This window comes from Emys orbicularis, chromosome 19 (assembly GCF_028017835.1).
Source record: "Emys orbicularis isolate rEmyOrb1 chromosome 19, rEmyOrb1.hap1, whole genome shotgun sequence".
Taxonomy (NCBI): domain Eukaryota; kingdom Metazoa; phylum Chordata; order Testudines; family Emydidae; genus Emys; species Emys orbicularis.
The window spans coordinates 18,397,959-18,420,198 of record NC_088701.1 but is presented as its reverse complement, the minus strand read 5'-3'; the positions used below and the strand labels follow the sequence as shown (position 1 = coordinate 18,420,198).

Below are 22,240 nucleotides of genomic sequence, written 5' to 3'. Positions count from 1 at the left end.
TAACTAAATAACTCATCAGACATCAAAGAAGCCTTGTGGAATGCTAATGAAGGACTTTATCAGAAAAAGTGCTAATTACAAAGCAAATGGCCATTGTGTGTGATGACTGGAGGTCTGAGACTCAAAGTGCATTCCTCACTCACTGTCATCAAAGGAAAAGCCCACTGGGAAGAGAGACTGACCGCTTGCTTTCTGTGAGAAGAAGCTATAAGAAGGGATTCAAAGAAAGTTCCTGCATCTTTGGACTCTGACAGGGAAGTGTACCAGATATAAAGCAGAAATCCCTAGAGACAATCTAGGTACCCTGGAAAGACTTTTGGGAAACTGGCAGCTTACTATATCATAGAATATCAGGGTTGGAAGGGACCTCAGGAGGTCTTCTAGTCCAACCCCCTGCTCAAAGCAGGACCAATCCCCAAACAGATTTTTACCCCAGTTCCCTAAATGGCCCCCTCAAGAATTGAACTCACAATCCTGGGTTTAGCAGGCCAATGCTCAAACCACTGAGCTATCCCTCCCCTCCATCCCCTGCCACCATTCAGAGTTACAAACTGTGATTCACCTGGACAGATATTTTACCTGCTTTAATCTCTCAATAACTCTCATTCTTTTTTCTTAGCTAATAAACCTTTAGTTAATTTACTATTGGTTGCAAGTGCCAGGGTTGTCTTTGGTGTAAGATCCAGAGTACCAGTTGATCTGGGGTAAGTGGCTGGTCTCTTGGAACTGGAGCAACCTGATGTGGTGTGATTTTTGGTGTAAGTGACCATTATCACAAAGTTCCGTTTGTCGGGGTGGCAAGATAGTCCGGAGAGTCTAAGTTGGTCTGTGACTCCATGGCAAGACTGGTATAGTGATCCAGGAGTTCACGTTTGTTACTGGTTTGGTGAAATCTAATTATAGAACACACCACCAGCTTGGGGTATCTGTCCTGTTTCTGACAGGCTGCATTCACAGTTGTGAGCCACTCCAGACAGCATGACAAAGAGAATGAAGATATCGTAATTAGTGCTATTGAAGCACACTGCATGAGTCACTGAAAGCCAGAGGGGGAAACAGCCCACACCGGACGTGAGTTCAGTCTTCAGAATCCTTTCCGTCCTTCGCCTGTCTGCTGAGAGCATTAATAAGGGGACTAATTGCGATGGGAAGGGAATTACGCATAGTTGTGCTTGGCACAGCAGGAGAGAAGCTGTCAGGGAGCTAGTTAGAGCTCCCCGATTTTCAAGGAGAATCTGAATTGCCCTGGGCCTCAGCTGCAGCTCCCTCTTTGCTTGCCTGTGGTTCCAGTCCCAAGCGGCAGAGAACAGAGCAGAAGCCGTTAGGCTGACTTTGTGCCAGTTGACAGCTCTTCCCAAGCTGGGGGAGTTTTCAGCTTTCAGCAGCTTCCTGGTGCCTTTGCACTGTTGCAGCACCTATCTCCTGTGGCTGGAGCAGCGGAATGTTCCAGGGTGCAGTCTTGAGAGGATGAGTGGTAGGGCACAATGCTAGATTCTCCCTTACTCCCTTCAACCTTTTCAGGGCAAGACCAGGTGCGCAGCTCTTATGTATTGTGTGCAGCGGAGGGGGTTGGAAATGGTGATATGAAATTCCACCTGCTCCTTTTCTTACACCTTTGGCTTATCCAGGACTTGATGGTCCTTTACAAATACTGGTTTCCATTGCCAGAGGCACATACACAAGCCTTTGCGAATCAAGCACAGAAAAAATAAACACGTTACAAAAAACCCTGCAACATTCCTAGCCACCTGATTCTGGTTTCTCACAGACTAAAGACCACCACCAGAGCACACAGTGCCTCTGCACCACGGTAAAAACGTCCTCCTTGGAGTGAAGGCCGCAGTGCAGCCAAGCAGATGGGCTTGGCCTCCGTGGTTACATACTCACACTCAGCTGTATGTTCTGTGTCGTGAGCTCCTCTGCTTTCTTTTCCAGAGAAGACACCCACAGCTTGCGTTTCTGACGGCAACGAGAGGCTGCAGCACGGTTCCGCTCCAGGAAACGCTGCCTGCGCTCATCCGGGTCTTCATCCATCGTGCGTCTCCGCCTGCCACCGGTGCTAGGTGTGGGCTGAGCAGGGGAAACCTGGAGTTAGGACAGAAGGAAGAGAATTACTGAACCAAAACACACACTTGATTAAACCAGACAGTTATCCACACTGATTGTACTAAGTCCAGAGCAAATTCCAATTGGCTTGGAGAGTCAGGATGTAGGATCTGTCAGCTGCTGATTCTGAAACTAAAAAACACTGTTTTTCTAGAGCAGCTTCCAGTGTTCTCAAGGTACTTTACAGACATTAATGAATTAGGTCCAAACAGATTTGTTGAGACTTATTCTACAGACAGGGAAAGTGAGGGAGAGAGATTAAATGACTTGCTTAGGGTAACACTGGGAGTCTCTGATGGAGACCCAGCTTCCCTGATTCTCAATCCTGCACCTTATCCTTCCTCCCAAGCACCGAAGCTTGTGACATGTGTTGATGGATGGGCAATATGTACTAGATGCGCAATGAAGTTTCAGTTCTGAGCTACTATCTCAGTGTCAGGATCATTTGAATATTTTTAACATACAGTGGAGATCTCCAGTCAAGAGGTGGATATTAGAATATTATGGGTTTTGGAGAGGAACCAGACGGTATTTCTTGCAGTGGATTAAATATGCTCACTTTTCTAGCAAGACTACAGTTTAAATCCCACCTCAGGTCATTAAGTGGAAGGAAGTTGATTGGCCTCAGTCTGATTTTCAGTAGATATTTGTCCATATCACAAAGTCACTACCGCAATTTGTAAGGACAGACGCCTCAAGAGTAGAACCGCAGGAAGGGTGAGAGGGTGAGGAGAGGAGTTAGTATCATGGATGAGCAGGAGGCAATGCTGATTGGAACTGTGGCCAGGGAGGAGCCGTGAGGGAAAAGTCTGCAGAGCACATCTGGTTTAATCCTTATTTCCACCAGCACTAGAATTCAGCCCCTAGCATCTGCCTCAGTCAAAAAAATTAAAAATAAAAAAAAGACTATTCAGCTTCATATTGTTGGAATTTACCACAGGTTACAATGTGAGAGGGAAACAACTCAACAGAGCCATCTTTACAGATACACACAACTCTACTGCAAGGGAATACGGGCTTTTGTGTAACACAGCCAATCTTCAGCTGTGCTCCAACATCATTGTACAAAGTCTTACAGGCACTTAAGAGTGGATTCTGTAACACTGCAATCTCCTGCTGTATTCTGAGGGAACAAAGGAAAAACCAACAAGGACAAATCACCCCAGACTCAGTCCTCCCAGCACTACTGCATCGGCTCTGTAATTACACAGCCACAATGTGAGAGCCCAGTTACACTTCACTACTCACTGTCAGTCAGCATATGGATATTAAACTTTTGGAAGCCTGTCTAACTGATGGAGCAGGTGGCAATTCTGATGGAGGGCTGGCATTTGGTTAGCTGGCAGGAGCAAGTGGGGTTGATTGCCTAAAAGGGGAGTGCTTAACCCTAGTAATTAAAAAGGATAGGACAGCAAAACACTCTTTCTAAACTCCAGAACACATCATGTAACTGTGCCTGTTGCCTAAGTCTAACTTGGACTGTTTGACAGAGATGGTAACAGAAACTACAAAAAGGAGTGTTTCACACACATTAAACCCCAAGCTCCCAAAACCCCACCTCAAAACCCCACAGCTCTGCACACTGGAAAGCATATAGGTCTGAGCAGAGAGTGACAGATTCATGAGGTTATTCCCCCCCTTTCCTAACAGACTAGAAGTACCAGTATCTTTGCTTCCTCCATCATCACTTTAAGCCAGGGGTTCTCAAACTGGGGGTTATAATAATATAATATAATATATGGAGATATACCTATCTCATAGAGCTGGAAGGGAGCCCGAAAGGTCATCGAGTCCAGCCCCCTGCCTTCACTAGCAGGACCAAGTACTGATTTTGCCCCAGATCCCTAAGAGGCCCCCTCAAGGACTGAACTCACAACCCTGGGTTTAGCAGGCCAATGCTCAAACCACTGAGCTATCCCTCCCTCCAGGGGTCATGAGGTTATTACATGGCGGGTCATGAGCTGTCAGTCTCCACCCCAAACCCTGCTTTGCCTCCAGCATTTATAATGATGTTAAATATACAAAAGTGTGTTTTAATTTATAAGGGGGGGGGTCGCCCTCAGAGGCTTGCTATGTGAAAGGGGTCACCAGTACAGAAGTTTGAGAACCACTGCTTTAAGCCATCATAGCTTCGAAGATTAAGAAGGAGCAGACCTGTGGCTGAGCTGGAGAAGGTGCATCGGGGTGCTGGAGAAGTATCTGACCCTGCTCTGGACGTGAGGTCACCATCGTGCTTGCTGACCCCACAACCATGCTGCTGCCATTCAGTGAGGAAGAAACCTGGTGCGTCAGGCTGGCCTTCAGTCTCTGTAAAATGAGAGAACAGAACTGTCAATGGGGTTCTCCATTCGCCTCGGAGACACAGGCCCTAACATAACTTATTCTTCGCTCTTTTCAAAGGATGATTCAAATCCAGCCAAAAGCTGTTATCATCTGGCAGGTGCTGGGTGGCCCACGTGAAGATAGATGGTGGTTCTCAATCCAGTTCAGAACAGACAGGTGTCCACATCACAAAATCACTACAGCAACTGGCACTCATCAGCTCCCCAGCTGGCAGTCTCTGCAGAAGGACAATGGACCAAATGGACTGTGGAGACTGAACAGCCTTCAGATGCTAAGAGGTGGGTCTGACACATGGGGAGGGACACAGCAGGGAACAAGTTTGCACAGCTTTGTTAAGAGAGGTCTTCACTAACACAATCACTAACCCAGGTGAAAAGAGACTGAAGCATGGGCATATTGTTACACACATATAACGGAGTTTAAGAATTCTTACCCTCCTATCCCCCACAATGCTCTAGTTCAGGGGTGGGCAAACTACGGCCCGCGGGCCGGATCCGGCCACTCAGGGCTTTGGATCCAGCCCACGGGATGGCCTCCTGTGGCGCTGTGGGCCCCGCGCCGCTCTCAGAAGCAGCCGGTACCATGTCCCTGCGGCCCCTGGGCGGGGAGGCAGAGGGCTCCGTGCATTGCCCTTGCCTCCAGGCACCGCCCCCCGCAGCTCCCATTGGCCGGGAACGGGGAACCGCAGCCAATGCAAGCTTCGGGGGAGGTACCCGGAGGTGTAGCAAGGGCAGCGCACGCGGAGCTCCTGCACCCCAACTCCCTTCCTTGAGCCCCCTCACACAGCCCGCACCCCTCTTCTGCCCCAATCTCTTGCCCTGAGCCCCTTCCTGCACACCGCACCCCCTCCCACACCCCGCACTCCAACCCCCTGCCCCGGCCCTGCATACAATTTCCCCACCCAGATGTGGCCCTCGGCCCAAAAAGTTTGCCCACCCCTGCTCTAGTTTCAGCTCAGTGCACGAATGCAGAATGAATCTTTGCAAACGCCTAGCTAGTGTGGAATTGTAGTAGCGGTTACTGTAAGCACCAAGGTCACTGCAGCAATGGAGTGCATAATAATGTGGAAGCCCTGACTGCAAACAAGTCCACGCTGATATTATTTCAGCAAGACAAACGTGCTTTCACCGTCTTTGTATCCAAACTTACTTTTCCCTCCGCCTCATCCCTACTTTCCTTCTTCCTCCTGTGTGCACCTAGCACTTGTGCTGTAAGAGCCGGGGAAGCGGAGAAAGAAATTCCTTCATAAATCTACAGTTGGAAGAGCATCCCACTGAAAACCATTATTAGAGTCCTCTGCCAGATCACTACAGCACAGCCGCTCCCCTCTTGGCTCTCTCCTCCCTCCCCCCATCTCCACCCCATCTGTCATAGAATCATAGAATATCAGGGTTGGAAGGGACCTCAGGAGGTCATCTAGTCCAACCCCCTGCTCAAAGCAGGACCAATTCCCAACTAAATCATCCCAGCCAGGGCTTTGTCAAGCCGGGCCTTAAAAACCTCCAAGGAAGGAGACTCCACCACCTCCCTAGGTAACGCATTCCAGTGCTTCACCACCCTCCTAGTGAAATAGTGTTTCCTAATATCCAACCTAGACCTCCCCCACTGCAACTTGAGACCACTGCTCCTTGTTCTGTCATCTGCCACCACTGAGAACAGCCGAGCTCCATCCTCTTTGGAACCCCACCTCAGGTAGTTGAAAGCAGCTATCAAATCCCCCCTAATTCTTCTCTTCTGGAGACTAAACAATCCCAGTTCCCTCAGCCTCTCCTCATAAGTCATGTGCTCCAGACCCCTAATCATTTTTGTTGCCCTCCGCTGGACTCTTTTCAATTTTTCCACATCCTTCTTGTAGTGTGGGGCCCAAAACTGGACACAGTACTCCAGATGAGGCCTCACCAATGTCGAATAAAGGGGAACGATCACGTTCCTCGATCTGCTGGCAATGCCCCTACTTATACAGCCCAAAATGCCGTTAGCCTTCTTGGCAACAAGAGCACACTGTTGACTCATATCCAGCTTCTCGGCCACTGTCATACTGGAACAGGAATCCACTGCTTTACAACGTGTCCCATATTTAAGATCGGATCAGGAATCTTTGCCTTGACATTGATATGTAAGGTCCATATAACTGGCAGTGCTGGGTGATTTAATGAAGAACAGCCTAATACTTTTTTATATATTTATAACACCTACAGTGCTTTTACTGCTGCAAAGGATTTCAGGGGGGAGCGGTCTAAGCTCACTAATTTGGGCTTATCTATTCAAGAGCTTTTGGTGTCTCTCTAGAAGGATGAGAGGGCCATGAGCATAGAGATTCTAAACACACTCTTTTCTGGAGGGTCTAACCGAGATTAAGTGAAGGCTTTTATGACAATTCTATGAATATATCCCCCAAAGCAATCTTCCCTGGCACAGGTCAACAGGCTTCTCTCTATGTTCTGGAACTCACCATTTTAGCCTCAGAGTGCATTGGAAGGCCTGATGGTGAAATGGAACCACTGCTGTTGATGGGTGGACCAGGAATACCCGGAATGTTGGGCACCATGGACACTGGCCTAGCCAGCTACATGGAGAGAAAAGAGCACACACATTTTGAGAAGTGACGTCATTGCTACTGGAAGCGTCCCGCATGAAATGGCATCATAATAATCATTTGACAAAGCACCTTTAATGCAGAGAGCCTAGAGCGTTTGACAAACTTTAGAACTATGGCCACGGGGATTGTTTCATCAATCACTCAAAGGTGGGCAGTCACCTTCGTGGTGGCCACAGCTGCTATTTAAGAGAACACAGCAACGGCAACCAACAGCTGAGGACAGAAAGCGAAATATATTGTACTTGGTGGCAAAATATCGTGAAAGGTCTCCTTCATTTCCCTCACACCCAGAAAACCTGTACACCACAGGGTGCAGTGCTGCCAGGTGGCCGTTAGAGGAATGTGAAAAATGGGACATCTGGGTTCTAAGCCCAGTTCTACCATGGACTTCCAGCAACATCCTGGTTAAGTTTTAGCTTCCCCATCTGTAAAACAGGCATATTTGCCTGGCTTACCTAAAAGGGGGAAATGGAGCTTTAGTTCTGTTTTATAAGACACACTGAAATACTCTGATGAAAGGTGCTAGGAGCATGAGTTATACTTCAAGAAAATACAGAGATGTCCTAAATGCCAAACTCTTTGCCTACTGGCCATTCAGATGTGCATCCCCCCCATCCCCACCGGTGGATTGCAACTTCAGCAGTCCTACTACCTGAGGCACTAGTTTATTGGAATTACCCACTCAGAACACAAAATACCCGCCCAGCAGGAGACACAGGATTTGCATAGCCTGACTCACTCAACACACACAAGCCCACCAGAAGGTATATTTATTTGTGAATTTTGTATCCTGAAAAATTCTCCTTAGGCTGAAGTAAAACCTGCAGTGTTAAATATAAATTACCATTTCGCACACTGCCCAGGCTGGGCTGGCTTTCCTGGCCTGCAAAGACTAACATGTTCTCTGTAAGCTCGAATGGTTTCAATTGAGGCATTCCGTTCCAAATGCAACCAACTAATCAAGGACCCTGCAGTTCCCAGTCCTGGATCAATGGTGTGAGCCATCTGCCCAGACCACACTTTATTTTTCAGACTTATATCCCTCTTGTGTGACTGGTGTGTTATTATTACCTTGCTAGCATCAGCCCTTGCCCACTTCCACTTCAGGCTTATCTCACACAGAGGGGTAGATGTATTTTAATTTTGCAAATGAAAGCGTCTGCATATGTTGGGCAGGAGAAAAGCTGTCCCCTTCTTTACCACAGAGAATGTGCTGGAAGTTTCTCTTACCGATATAACAGAAGGCATCTGTACAGGAGGGCCAGGGAGGACAGGCATGGTCTGTCCGTTCGCAAGGTGCATGACAAGTGGGAGGGAGCCCGTGGGAGACCTGGAGAAACACAATTCAAGCTCACATATGTCGATTCAAGTTTATACTGTACAGACAAGACTAAGTAGCCCCCACCCAACCCCACCAAGATACAGGCGATTTCTAGCCTTGTCTAGACTAGGATTTAAGGCATTATGGTAGCTAACACAGGCTAATTTACATGTTCTAAAAGTCTAGCATAAACAAAGTGCTAAATTGGTCGAATTAAAGCCTAGTTTACCATGTGTTAAAGCATACATTGCCTTCTCTACATGAGAGTCTTAGAATGTATTAACTGACATGTGCTAACATCACATTTTGGGTATCCAGGCAAAGTTGTCTAACAACCATTTGTTGGTTGGTGCTGGCAGGACATGCAGATGGAAGAATTACGGCTCTCCTTATTTAACTCCTCTATGTAAGCTTGCTGGCCTGCTTGCCAAAAAGCATAAGGCTGCTAAAGCACAAAGACCAGATGCCCCTAAGAAGGGATGTTGGACTTTAATAAGCTGGACTCATCTGAACAGAGGGTGAGGATAACCAAATATTACACATTGAGCTCTCTGTTTTAGGAGAAGGAGGAAGTAGGCCACCTGAGTTCTCCCTGTGCCAGTGCAAACAGAAGCTCTGCTCCAAAACACACAGCAAAGCAAATAGTACCAATGCTGGGTTTCAGTCATAGTTTTCAGGGGCGCAATGTAACACTCACCAGGACACGTAAATGTGCCCTTGATGCTCTGCTGTAGCTGCTGGGCTATTCAGTGGAGTCCTGCTGCTGCTTTGGTGCCCTCTACTGGCATATGCACAGATGCACGAGGCAGGCTGGGGTACTAGATCAACTGTTCCTACATACTGATAAATTTCTGGCTAGAGAGATGCATTAATACAGCCCTCATGGCAGAATGAGGTTGTGCATTAATTTGACTTTCATTTAAAAACACTGCTAACCCTCAGAGAAAACATTCTAAACAGACGGCTGTGTCTGCAGAACGCCTGAAACAATAGATCTGAGAAACATGAAGAGCTCCATTCATTGCCAAGGGGTGTTTACGCTGAAGCCTAATTACGAAAGTTAAAAATGCCAACAACCTTTCCCCCTGCTGTTCATTTTGCAGAAACACCCAGCTAAAGTGCTTATCCAGCTTCTGAATGCAGTGCCAAATAAGGGATGGGGGCAGCCTACCTCGATGTAGAGTGCACTACTATTTAAGAGTGATGACTTGCAGTGATATCCTCTCTCCCCCTGACCCCACCATTTGAAAAGTCCCTGTCCAAAGAGTGTGGGAGAGGGAAGAAAGAGCTGCTTCTGAACTTACATGGTCAGGACAGTGGTCTCCTTGAATTGTCCCCTATTTTTTATTAGGGGAGATTCTCCTATTTCTCCCCTGCTCGTGACAGCATAAGATGGAGGTGGAGAGAACAGCTAGGAGAGGAAGAGCAGGGCTGGTGCTGAGCAGGCATCTGGGCAGTGGGGAGAAAATCCGCTGCTACCATCCCTTCTTCCTAGCCCCGATGAGAGGGATGATGAGTCGCTGCTGGCTAAGCTAAGAACATTACACTGTGGGGTCTGTGCTGAGGTAATGGCGAGATGGGGTGGGAGTGAAAGTCAGAGGGGGTAAACTGGGCCAGATTGAAGTTCATACCTTTACCGACCAGGGGTGGGACTTTCAAAGCCACGTAGGGAATCTGGACATTCAATTCTCATAGAAACTGGGTATCCAGATCCTTCAGGCTACTTTGAAAATCCCAGTCCAAAAGTTTAGCTACAGAAAGTTCATACCCTGCCCTCATTCCCAGTCCCATTGACATCCCTGCAAGTTCCACTACAGGCCTAACTTTGTAGCTTCAATACATGGACTGTCCTGATTTTATTTCTCTGTTTCTCCAAGCAGGGCAATGCTCTGGTGCCTCAACTCCAGAAGACAGCATTACACCTGAGCTTGAGTCTAGTTTATGGAAAACAAACACAACACACTCTCAAAACACAAAGACAATCACTTAACCCTTAAGGTGCCTGGAGACAGGATTTAGACCTTTCCGTCAGGAAGTCTGGACTGATGGTGCCATGGGGTCAAAACAAACACACACAAAAATATGAATTGGCAGCCAAAAAAATGGCCTTGTTAATGCAAAGACCGAGATCCAAAGAGGGTAATTAGAAAGAAGTAACAACCATGGCACAACAGAAGCATCCTGACACCAAAGAACAGCGAGAGGGCTAAATATACCTCTCCTGAAGGCCCATTGTAATGTATTTCCTGGATCATTTAGGCGCCTTCCTTTTATATATAGGGTTGAAACTACCCCACAATGCAATGCGCTCATAACCACTTCACTGAATGCTCTTGAGCCTAGATTACTCCAGGGGCAAGAAGAGCAGGTCATTAGGTTATCTGAAAACAAATAGCTACAGAAGCAAAACCTGACTTTGAAGGAGGCCAACAGGTTGTAGAGGTTTCACTTCAGAAGCAACAGCTGTCTTGGAAAATCCCCAAAACATTAAAGATTCAGCCACTTTGCAGTTTTATCTAAGTCTTATCCTTTCAATCGGGTAGCAAAGGCAACTCATGCTCCTCTGGCAAAATGAATCTGTGAAAGTACAGTTCTGAAGTCCTTAGCTGGGCAAACCTCCTATATCACACGCAGTGAAGGCATTGCAAGTGGAAGGATATCAGGATTGGACTGTTTTTCTTTCCCTGGGGTTGCCCTAGTTTAATTTAGGTTATAACTAGTTCTCATGACAGCATTTACAGTTAGGCCCCGAAACACATGGAACTACAGTGGAAGTTGCACATAGCTCAGCGCTTTTGACAATCAGGTAACATTTATGCGCTTAAATACAGACTTAAAAAGCCTGACTTTATACACCAAATTTTTAAAATCTCGGTCCAAGTCTTAGCATCTTTCTTACCCAAGCTGTCTGTTGGAAGGTGGAGCCTGGGTGATGACAGAGGTCGGGGAAGGGAGAGTGGGATGTAGCGGGTCATATCCCAAATGTAGTGGCAGTGACCCTGGACGCATGATGGTTGGAGTAGGAGTAGAAATTATAACAGGCTTTGAAGTGATCTCCTAAAGAGAATCAACAAACAAAAATAAGGACAGATACTTTATCAGCCTCATCGTAATAATATACCCTTCTCTCACATCTTTCTTCTGAGAACCTGAGTGATTTAGAAACATTAAACCAACTTTCACAACACCCCAATAGGGAAACGGACACAGAGTGGGGAAGGGACTTAGCCAAGGTTACAGAGATTCAGTGACAGAGCCGGGAATAGAATCCCAAAGTCCCAACCCCCAGAGTCCTGCAGAAATTGTTAGACACTCCACCTCCTCTAAAAACTAGTGGCTCCAGCCAAAGTTGGAATAGGTACAAAGCGTAATTATGCAACCAGCAGTTTTGCCACCTATATTATTCTATAGGTGCATGTTCTGGGCCACTACAACAATCCTCAGAGCACAGTGGCCCTGTCCCTATAAAAACTGCTTTATTTATTCGGAGATTTTTCTCATCCGAAGAAACCTGTGAGGGATCCCAGTCCTCGAACCTGGGCCCACAGGTCCCCAGGCAGAATTCAGACCACAACTGCCACCCACCAGCTCACCTGAGTAACTAGTGAAGGATCCTGAGAAGGGCTGGCCCACCCCCAAAGCTCCCCTATTGGCTAAGAAGTACTATATGAACCAGGAAGCTGTCCGCGCAACTAGAGGAATCCTTGGCTGGTGCCACTGCGGACCCCTCCAGCTTACCTGACTCCTGAGCCCTGCATTTCTGCCTGCTCCCAGTTCCTGTTCCCTGCTTGCTCCTGGTTCCTGTCTTCCCATCCCAGACCCCTGTCTGCTCCCAGTTCCTGCAGTCCTGTCCTATTCCAGGCCCCTGCTCCTCTGCCTTATCCCCGACGCTGTCTTTGGCTCAGACCCCTGGCCTGGCACTTGACTGTCTCCAACTCTGACCTTCGGCTTGGTAGCTGACTCCATTTCCAGCTCTGACCTTCGGCTTGGGAGCTGATGCTGTCTTTGGTTTTGACCCTCAGCTCCGACCATTAGGCATAACTCAGATTTACCCCGGTCAGTATGATGCCAGCCTCCCCATGAATGTGACTTCCCTTTTTTTTTTTTTTTAAAAAGGTAGCAGTTCATTATTGGAATCTGTGTGGAAACTTAAGAATGACAATCCGTTTTAATGTAAAATCAGTTCTTCGCTTTCCTGCTTAAGGAGGGGAACAGAACCTTCAACTCAAACCCTGGCAGTTAAGTGAAGAAAGAACTTATTCTATTGTAGTTAGAATCAGTTCTCCTGGTGAAGGAGGTAAATTACAGCAAGTGGGAATGGCCCAGGAAACCTACCTTCTCTTTGATCTGTGGGGATTGCGGACTGGATACAGGACTGTCTGGAGGAGAAGAATCCACCTCAACTGGCTCCTCCTCTTTTATTTTGACGTCTGGGGTTGAGGGCAGAGACATGTCCAGAGGTCCAGCATTCTAATGAGAAAATATTAACACATTAAAATGAAAGTTATTTCATACCACTAGCGAAACACACAACTAGTTTCCAGGGCCACTGCACCTAGGAGCATTTACCAAAGGCTTTTTTTATTATTTGCATTACAGTGGCACGTCGAAACCATAGCCCTGGACCAGGGCCCCATGGTGGTAGGTGCTGTACAAACAAAGAACAAAACCCTGGGCCAGAAGGCCAGTGCTTTGTGGTTCCTCAGTAACACATACACATGGAATTCTTTCTATTGGTAAAAAGGCTCCGCTAAGTAGAACAGGTAACAAAGCAAATGCCTCCAAGTTACAGAAGGCACTTTCATTCACAGAAGAGCTGTAAAGCATTGTATAAATCAGCCTCAATTATTTTATTACCCGATCATCAAAAGCAAACAAAGAGTCATGCAAGTTATTAAATACCTATGAGCACCCTATTAAAATAAAACCTAACCATATGCCTGAATCTGGCAACCTGCCACCACAGTTTTCAAGGGCACTACATACCCATTTTAACAAGTTAGCAATGATTTCTTAGCTCCCCCAGACTCTGTCCAGAAGAAGGGTGAGGCAAATGCACTCATGACAGCATGAAGGAACTGCCTGGTTGGTGGCACATACAGGCAAACAACAGAAACAGACCTGCCAAGGGACAGGGGCCTTTTTGTGTACAGTGCAGATTTCTAAAGCAGGGGTGGGCAAACTACAGCCCGGGGGCCGCATCCAGCCCTTCAGACGTTTTAATCCGGCCCTCGAGCTCCCGCTGGGGAGCAGGGTCTGGGGCTTGCCCCGCTCCGTGTGTGCTGTAGCTCCGCGTGGCTCCCGGAAGCAGTGGCATGTCCCCGCTCCAGCTCCTATGCATAGGGGAAGCCACGGCCAATGGGAGCTGGTGGATGGGGCAGCGCGCAGAGCCGCCTGGCCGCACCTCCGCGTAGGAGCCGGAGGGGGAACGTGCCATTGGCTTCCGGGAGCTGCTTGAGGTAAGCGCTGGCTGGAGCCTGCACCCCTGACCCCCTTCCATGCCCCAACCCCCTGCCCCAGCCCTGATCCCCCTTCCGCCCTCCGAACCCCTCGGTCCCACCCCAGAGCACCCTCCTGCACCCCAAGCCCCTCATCCCCAGCCCCACCCCAGAGCCCACACCCCCAGCCAGAGCCCTCACCCCCCCGCACCCCAACCCCCAATTTCATGAGCATTCATGGCCCGCCATACAATTTCCATACCCAGATGTGGCCCTTGGGCCAAAAAGTTTGCCCACCCCTGTTCTAAAGGCAAGAGACCCTCAGCCTGTGGCTCCAGACTTGGATGTGGCTCCGTCAGTACCCCAGCTCTTATGGCGTTCATGGATCCCATAAAGGCCAGGGACATCAGGAGTTCTTATGTGAGGCTGCAGGGGAGAGCTGAGCAGCCAAGCCTCTGCAGCAGGCACCAAGGAAGAGGAAAAGAGAGAGAAGATGTGTCTGAGTGGCAAAAAGCCACGTCACCGGGGGGACACTAACATTGCGGGACACTGTATCATTGTGGGATGGGGAGTTGAATCAGAGTCAAAATAGGCATCTATGGCTCTTCTCCCTGATGAGCCATCTCTTTAGTTGAATGGCATTGCCCCTAGAGTGCCCTGTTATAGCCGAGTTATGCAGCAGCCTTGTCTTCAGTACATCAAGTAACCATTTACTTGACTCTTAAGCAGGGACGTTTCACTCTTAAATCACCGAAGAGACGGGATTAAAATTCAGGAAAGTTTCAAACCACTTAAAACGCCTCCGGGGGAGCCCCCCCCCATGCCAAAGTTTTTAATTAACACGCACATGCTGGTGTCCAGGCCACCCTTGGAACAGCAGGACAAAACAAAACAGCGGTAACTGGGCTCAACTTAGCCAAGTTAGTCAAAGCATCTCACAAATGCATCTCTAGCCAGGCTCACTGAGTGACAAACCATCTGGGTCTGAGCTCTAGTGTGCGCAGGGCCCTTCTAGGAGGGATCATTCTTTTCCTACGCCTGAAGCCAGCCCATGCTTTGAGTTGCTGCATTCTCCTGGCTGATGCTGGAAATATCTTGACTGCAGTCGTATTAAAAAAAAAAAAAAAAAAAATGCAAAACACCCATAAGTCTAGGAATCTTAACTATAGCTATTAGGCAGCACAGGATATGGGTGGTCGTACATATAAAACGACTGGCTAGACTGTGGGTTGCTCAACCATTTATACACAAAACCACAAAATCTAGCTACCCTCAAAGAATATTAAAGTTCTGGGCTGTAGCTAATGAAAGGCAGGGAATTCAGAGTTAAGCACGACCATGCCACCTCATTGTGCCTAGGCCCGCAGCACATGCAGGATGTAAGATCAACGAATGTTTGAAAGACACCTGGTACTCAATGAGTGAGTGAATGACAAAATTTTCCACTTTAACTCTGAATTTGTTATATTTGAACGGATTTATGCAGCCGTGTTTCTGAACAGAGCTGCCAATTGCGCATGTATGTACAAATACCAATTTCATAAATGTTAAAGCCAGTCTAAAAAATACCAATGCAGTTGTACAATATGCATCTGCTGCTATTCAGTGGTGGAAGGGTTGGAAAGAATCGCTTAAGTTGCTTGACATCTTGCTGTCTTCTAGACCTATAAACTCTTACTCTGTCATGGAACCTCCTCTCTATTTGTATGCAGCACGCATACAACTCAAGAAGTACACAACAAAAGTTTGGCTTCTTTCCTATCCTTTGGAGACAGGAAAGGCAGAACATGGTCAAAAAGGTTATTTCCACAACCATGCCTTTAAGACATGGCTCTGGGAATTGCTCTTTAATGATCTTGAAATCAATGAAGAGATGCCCAGTGGGCTTTGGATCAGAGCCTACATGGTTAACAGGGTATTGGTACTTCTCAGGCATTCTTTTGCCAGGACATGCGAGATCAGATATTGTGGGTACTGACTTAAAAAAAAAAAAGGGGGGGGGGGGCCGGGGACGACGACGACAAAAAGCTGTAGTAACTAAAGGTTATTAAAATCAGATCTAACTGGGACTCAGACTGTAGCACAGCCAAAGTCACACAAGTTACTAAATAAAGTATGTGACTGAGCATTTTAAATCTATGAGACAACAACACTTAGTTATCCTACAACATATGCCTTTCATCAGAACAGCATAATTCCCCCTTCAGCCCCTACAATCTGTGAATGTTTCAGTTTTATTGGAATGGTAGTTTCTGCCTCTTGCCTTTTTCTCATCATCCTCTGTGGCTTTCTTAAACTCGTGCTCAAAGGAACTGGCCAATTCATTGAAGAGCCCCACCTCCTCACAGTTCTTCAAAAAACGGGTTGGAGTCGGAGTCTGATCTGTTCAGATTGCAACACAAAAAACAAAAGAATCAAAGTCAGGTCACAGGATTAATTTTAACTACTCTATTCCTCTCACAGGACAAGACAAACCAGGAATATTTCCTCCCAATACACACCTAACATTTAGATTCAGTTGTGTTATTTTAGGAAGCTTGGATGTTTTTCCTCTAGGATTTTTCTTTGTGTTCACAAAGCAAGCGACAATACTTTCCTGTTAATTTTGTCCTTTTGGCAAATACTATGGCAGTAACATAAATAACATATTTCAAATTGTACTGAGATCACTACAACTGAAAACAATGTGTTGTAGCACCTTCCTTATTTAAAAACAGGGCCTACCCTGGCATCAGTGCAACTCTGAGACTGGTACGTGTTGCTGAATTGGAGCTGCAGGGAAGCAGAATGTTTTGTGCATGTCCCTCAAGATAGTAGATTTAAAAAAAATAATAGTCGGAAGAAGCAGAAATTCCTCGTGGTATTGTGATTTTTAAAGTAACTGCCCTGGCACTGACTTGTAGGGTGACCAGATGTCCCGATTTTATAGGGACAGTCCCCATTTTTGGGTCTTTTTCTTATATAGGCTCCTATTACCCCCCACCCCCTGTCCTGATTTTTCACATGTGCTGTCTGGTCACCCTACTGACTTGCTGTGTGAACTTGAGCAAGTCACTAACCCTCTCTGTGTGTTAGTTTCTCCATCTGTAAAATAGGGATGATACCCAGCTCACAGGAATTGCTGAAGATTAATTAGCATGCACAAAGTTACTCTGAAATCCTTGGCATGGAAGGCCATATAGAAGTGCAAATTACCACCACCAGCACCTTGCTTCACTATAATAATCTCTCTGCAAGACTGAAATGGCCAGTTTGGTACAATCTTAATATAGCTGACCACGGGCCATGGAGCCACAATTCAGATTGTAACTGAAGCTCAGTCTACACAGCAGAAAGTCTCCTGATTATCCAGAACAGCTCACCCAGCCAGTTTCATTTTTGCTTGTGATGTTAGTCAGTACTCCAGTTATTAACAGGAGCCCAGCACTAGCATATTATTCTGTTTGAATCGATCAGGCAGAAAGTTGTTTGCTTGTTGATGATGGAAGCTTAAGGGAAACAGCCCTTTTCTGCTTTGCTTCAGAGTTGCTACAAGGGGAATAAGTTGAACCTCCTGTCTTTCAATGGAGACCACCTTGTATCAACAACCGAGCCCAAAAACTGGGGCTATCAATAAGAAAAGGAAGTTACAGAAATGTTGACAATGGTGTTTGTCCTACGAAGGATTTATGAACACAGGAAATTACGCTTTGTCCTAGATCCAGCTGCTTATAACTAATGTGCCCTTCAGTATTCATAAAGACCGCCAATAGTTGGGGCCCTACCAAATTCATGGTCCATTTTGGTCAATTTCACAGTCATAGGATTTTAAAAATTGTAAATGTCATGATTTCAGATATTTAAATCTGAAATTTCACAGTGCTGTAACTGTAGGGGTCCTGACCCAAAAGGGGGCTGTGAGGGGGTTGCAAGGTTATTGTTAGGGGGTCACAGTAATGCCACCTGCTGCCTGCAGAGCTGGGCCCTCGGCTAGCAGTCGCCGCTCTTTGGCCACCCAGCTCTGAAGGGAATGCAGAAGAAAGGGTGGCAATACTGCAACCCCCCTACAATAACCCCCTGTGACAGCCCTCCCACAGCCCCCTTTTGGGTCGGGACCCCCAATTCAAGAAACTCTTGTCTCCCTCATGAAATCTGTTTTGTATAGGGTAAAAGTATACAAAAGACCAGATTTCACTGTCTGTGACGTGTTTTTCAGGGCCATGAATTTGCTAGGGCCCTACCAATAGTCCTTTACTTACCACATAAATATCAAACAGAAAAGGCTTTTGGACCTGGTTGCAATGTAGGAGTATCCACATAGTGTTAAGACATGACTCAGTCTTTTCTGCATGTTTTAGGTCCAGTTTTCACTGCTAAAAAAAGGTGTTTTTTTGTTTGTTTGTTTTTTACCTTGGGGTAACTAATAAGCACTGGGCTGCGGTAAACACAATGAAGACCAGCACTTCATTTTTATGGTGAAGTAAACAAGGTCAACCCCAGGGATGGGAATACTGCTTTTCTCACCTATTTTACCTCAAAGTAAAAACTAAAGTGCCCTGTCTTCACTGTGGTTTTATGTTGGGATATTTCAAACATTAGCTACTCCGAGATTTACAAAAAACCCAACGGATACACCTTGTTTGGCAGTGAAGAGAAGACTTACTTGTGTAAACAAGCAGTTCTACAGCCCTAATCTTTCCAGATTGCAAGACAGAAAGAACCATGTGCCAATATGAATCTCAGTCAGAGTCAGGTGTGATGTAGCTGTGTAATGCTATTTTTCTTGCATTCTTGAATGGACAGAAAACCCCATTATAATTGCATTAGAAAAATGAGTCAAGACTTATGGTACAACATGGATGATTATAACATAGACTTTCTGCTCACCCAGGAAACAAGATATATGTTATATCATGAACACCGCTAATAGCAACAGAATGCTGTACTTACACATGTTTCTTTCTATAGTGTAGATAGGACTTTAATCAGAGCTGAGAAAATCTAAAACGTAATTAATTGATCATTATTAATTCGCGACTCCCAAATCACTGGTTGGCCAGTTTATACTTCAGAGTTATCAAATGAAAACTGCAATCCGTCCTCCATATCCCTTTTTGGGAGGTAGAGCAATGGAGAAAGAACATTCTTTGCGCGCCATGCAGTCCCCCTTAGCCTCCAACTCCAACTTCACAGAATGAAAGGAAAACTATCCAAGTGTTTTCAATATTCATCCCAGCATTTCCTGGCCAGGGTTTTGTACAATCTGATTTACAACTATTCCATCACTTCTCTATGGATACTATTCCATAACCAATATGTCCCCCACTAGGAAGTATTTTCTGCCTTTACCGCAAATTTTCCCAAACTAGATAAACTCAGTAAAGATCCACCCTATGTAGTGATTAATCCCACGGCCGTAAGAAGTGGACTGAGTTGCAACTGCTTTCATCAGCACCAAATCTGGTGACACGGTGTTTGTCCACTTAGTGAGCTCCCCTCTGCCCCCAGGAGAGATCAAACTGGGTTCTCACATGAAGTTTTTGAAATAAAATTTAAGAGATTTCCTCCTCCCTTCACGTTTTCAATATAAGAGCAGTTTCATTCAATGGGTGACACAATCCCTGCCCCCTTTTAAGAAACCAAAATGCAGCAGGATTGACAGGGTGGGAGACTATCCATAACGGGCAATGATCCGCTGCCAGACAACCAGGTACATTTTTCTCAAATCTTATAAAGGCTGCATTGACCGTGTAGAGTAATTCCAGAGCAACTCATTTGGGCTTTACAAATGCACTCTCGGCAGTAGCCAATGCACTAGATGGAGTTTTAATTTATTAACTGCCAGCCTAAAAGCTCAAGAAAATTGACACCTGGGCTGAGGAGAGGAAACAGAGTTTGTCAGCTTTTGTTCATCATCCTCAAAGTGCATGAAGAAATGTGAAAGACCTTTTGTCTGTAAATCTTCCAGAGTCTTGATAAAAAGGGTGAGTATAAAAAAAAAAAAAAAATCCTACAAAACCTGATACTACCATAAAAAATGAAAAAAGTAGAAACTTGGAAGCAGCCTCTGGCTTTCCTTCCCCCTGATTAAATGCAGATCACAAGAGCTTTTTATGGGAGGTAGAGACGTTTTTCAGTACATCTGGTCCCTAGTATTAATCTTACAGTCAGGCTATATTAATGTGCACCATTTTCAGAGCTGACCAGGACGGAGCAGCACATACCTGCTATGATGACTGAATCGGTTCTAGAAGGACCAAATTTCAATGTCATCTCATGCTTGTGTTTATGAACCGCCAGGTGGTCCTCGTTTGTAAACCTCTGAAATGAAACAATTTAAAAGAGTGAATAAATGCATTTTATGGAACTTCCTGCAGCGGAGGTGGGGGTGGGGAAAGGGAGGGAAGAAAGCCACCTGAGAGAGGCTGTAACATAATTGCTACATAGCATTAAGCAAAACCAGAACAGGACAGATTGTTTGAGAAGCGGTGTGTGAGCACATCGCTCTAAATGAAAAAGCCATTATGTTGGCTTCTGGTGAAGAGGGAAAAATACTTTTAATAATCAAATTTTAAATATAAAAAAAAATGGCGGGGGCCACGCAGTCGCTCGTAACCAAAAGAGGAAATGCAAATTATCCTCACCGCAGTGCTCTGTGAAGTGTACCACTTTATTACTGCCTAATGGAGAGATAAATTATTCACTATTAGGGGGATCAGTTAACTTCTTGGATCGTGTGTAATGGAACTGGCATCCGCCAGGCAATTCGGGCCCAGGTTTTATGGAGCAGGACAGAGCGAGACTGCCTGAGATCGATGCCCAATGGCTATTTGTAACGGCATGGAAGAGCACAGTTGCACAAATGCTGCTCCCACAGAACCAGGAGGACACATTTCAAGCGCAATAAAGATGCCATCTAAATTCCACCTGCAGCATAATTACAGAATAAAAGTGTATGCAAGGGCTTTTAGGTGCTGCTGCTGCTGAACTTGGCTTCACTTCAGTAGCTCAAGAGGATAAGGGAGTACTGGGGATATGGCAGTCTCATTTAAAACCCAAACAAAGGGATTCACCCCCTTCTTGTTCCTGGAGGAGTGCTACGTGCGGACTCGTTTTTTAAATTATTGTCTCAATTTCTGCCTTTTTGAAATAAGAGGTACAAAAGGAGGGAAAGAGTTAAGCTAAATAATAATAAAGACCAGAGAATGGATTGCGCCTCTCCTAATAGACTGCGACAAACTGTTAGCTTCAGAGCATTTCATGGGGCCATACTGCAGTAGCCGTGCCGTATTGTTCTGACATTCCCTTGCTTCTAGAAATAGCTGCTGCATCGCAGAGAATTTTATAAGAAAAGGAAAAAAGGAACACCTGTACCTGTGAACTAGCTAAAGTGCAAACCGGTAGTTTGAGCTCTATACGCTCACTTGGGTCTAGATTCTTTTCCAAGTAGATGCGTGTCCCTGAAAGCTACATGTTGACCTTGTAGCTTTCCTTAATCAGCATTACTGAGAGAAGGTTTATAATAGTGGGGGAAGAGTATTAATAGGTATTAATGTTTACACAAAACAAAAAAGTTTATTTTCCCTTTATTATAATAGAAGATATTTGTAGAATATGCCTCATCCCTCAAACAAATGGCATCTCAAAAGTGTCTGTGAACGGTGGACCATGGCCAGAGCTTTAAAAAACTTGTTGGTCCTGAAAGCATTTTCAGTAGTTCTATCATTTTCTACCTCTAGAAGTTTGTGAAACACTGGATTTAAGTATGAATGCCACTTTATTTACTCTCCTGTAATATTTCGCAATAGTTTAACAAAAATATTTGTCCTCTTGCTGGGGTACCCTCTCTTCAAAGTCTGAAACCTAATGATGATGCTGTCCAAGGCGATCCTGTCTGTTTCAATGTTCAATTGAAGCTACATCTGCCCAATTAATTTATGCGGAGAAAATACTGGACGGGGGAGAAAAATTAAAAGGCTGAAAAGTTGTTACTGTTCAGGATTTCCAGCCTCTGTGTGTGTGTGTTTGTTTTTTTAAGAGGGAAAGGATTTTTTCCAGCATTTTTTTACATCATGCCATAAAGCAGGGGTGGTCTTTTTGGCATGCTGCTTTTGACCATTTACTGCTCTGCTTCTAACATACTCAGCTGCCAGTCCTGCTCTTTCCCTGAGAGACAATGACAAGCAGTTGTATGAGGAAAATAAGTAGCTTAAGGCAGGGAGAGAAAGAAATAATACATGTGGGCAGGGGGGAAGGGAGTTTCAAATACATATCTAGAAGCATCAGCAGTAGCTTTAAATGGTAAATATGCAGTTACACCAAACATGAAACCCCACAGGTCCAAGTCCTGTTTCTTTGACACTACAATCTGGTGCTAGGTAAAAAAGTGGAAAGATTTTTTTTGATTTTTTTAAAACTTTGACGAGACTGCAAGCAGCAACAGCAAGAAGACTA

At 45.7% G+C, this 22,240-nt stretch overlaps 1 protein-coding gene across 1 annotated transcript in view; it reads right to left on the bottom strand.

The window, feature by feature from the left end:
• LOC135891714 (cyclic AMP-dependent transcription factor ATF-7) overlaps positions 1-22,240 on the bottom strand; it is a 101,815-nt gene that overhangs the window by 9,258 nt on the left and 70,317 nt on the right. The window contains exons 3-10 of the mRNA XM_065419351.1: positions 20,011-20,107; positions 16,071-16,189; positions 12,705-12,839; positions 11,269-11,426; positions 8,279-8,378; positions 6,902-7,015; positions 4,261-4,413; positions 1,888-2,085 (exon numbers count right to left, since the gene is read on the bottom strand). Of these exons, the coding sequence (XP_065275423.1) occupies positions 1,888-2,085; positions 4,261-4,413; positions 6,902-7,015; positions 8,279-8,378; positions 11,269-11,426; positions 12,705-12,839; positions 16,071-16,189; positions 20,011-20,107 (1,074 nt within the window). The remainder of the gene's footprint in view (positions 1-1,887; positions 2,086-4,260; positions 4,414-6,901; positions 7,016-8,278; positions 8,379-11,268; positions 11,427-12,704; positions 12,840-16,070; positions 16,190-20,010; positions 20,108-22,240) is intronic.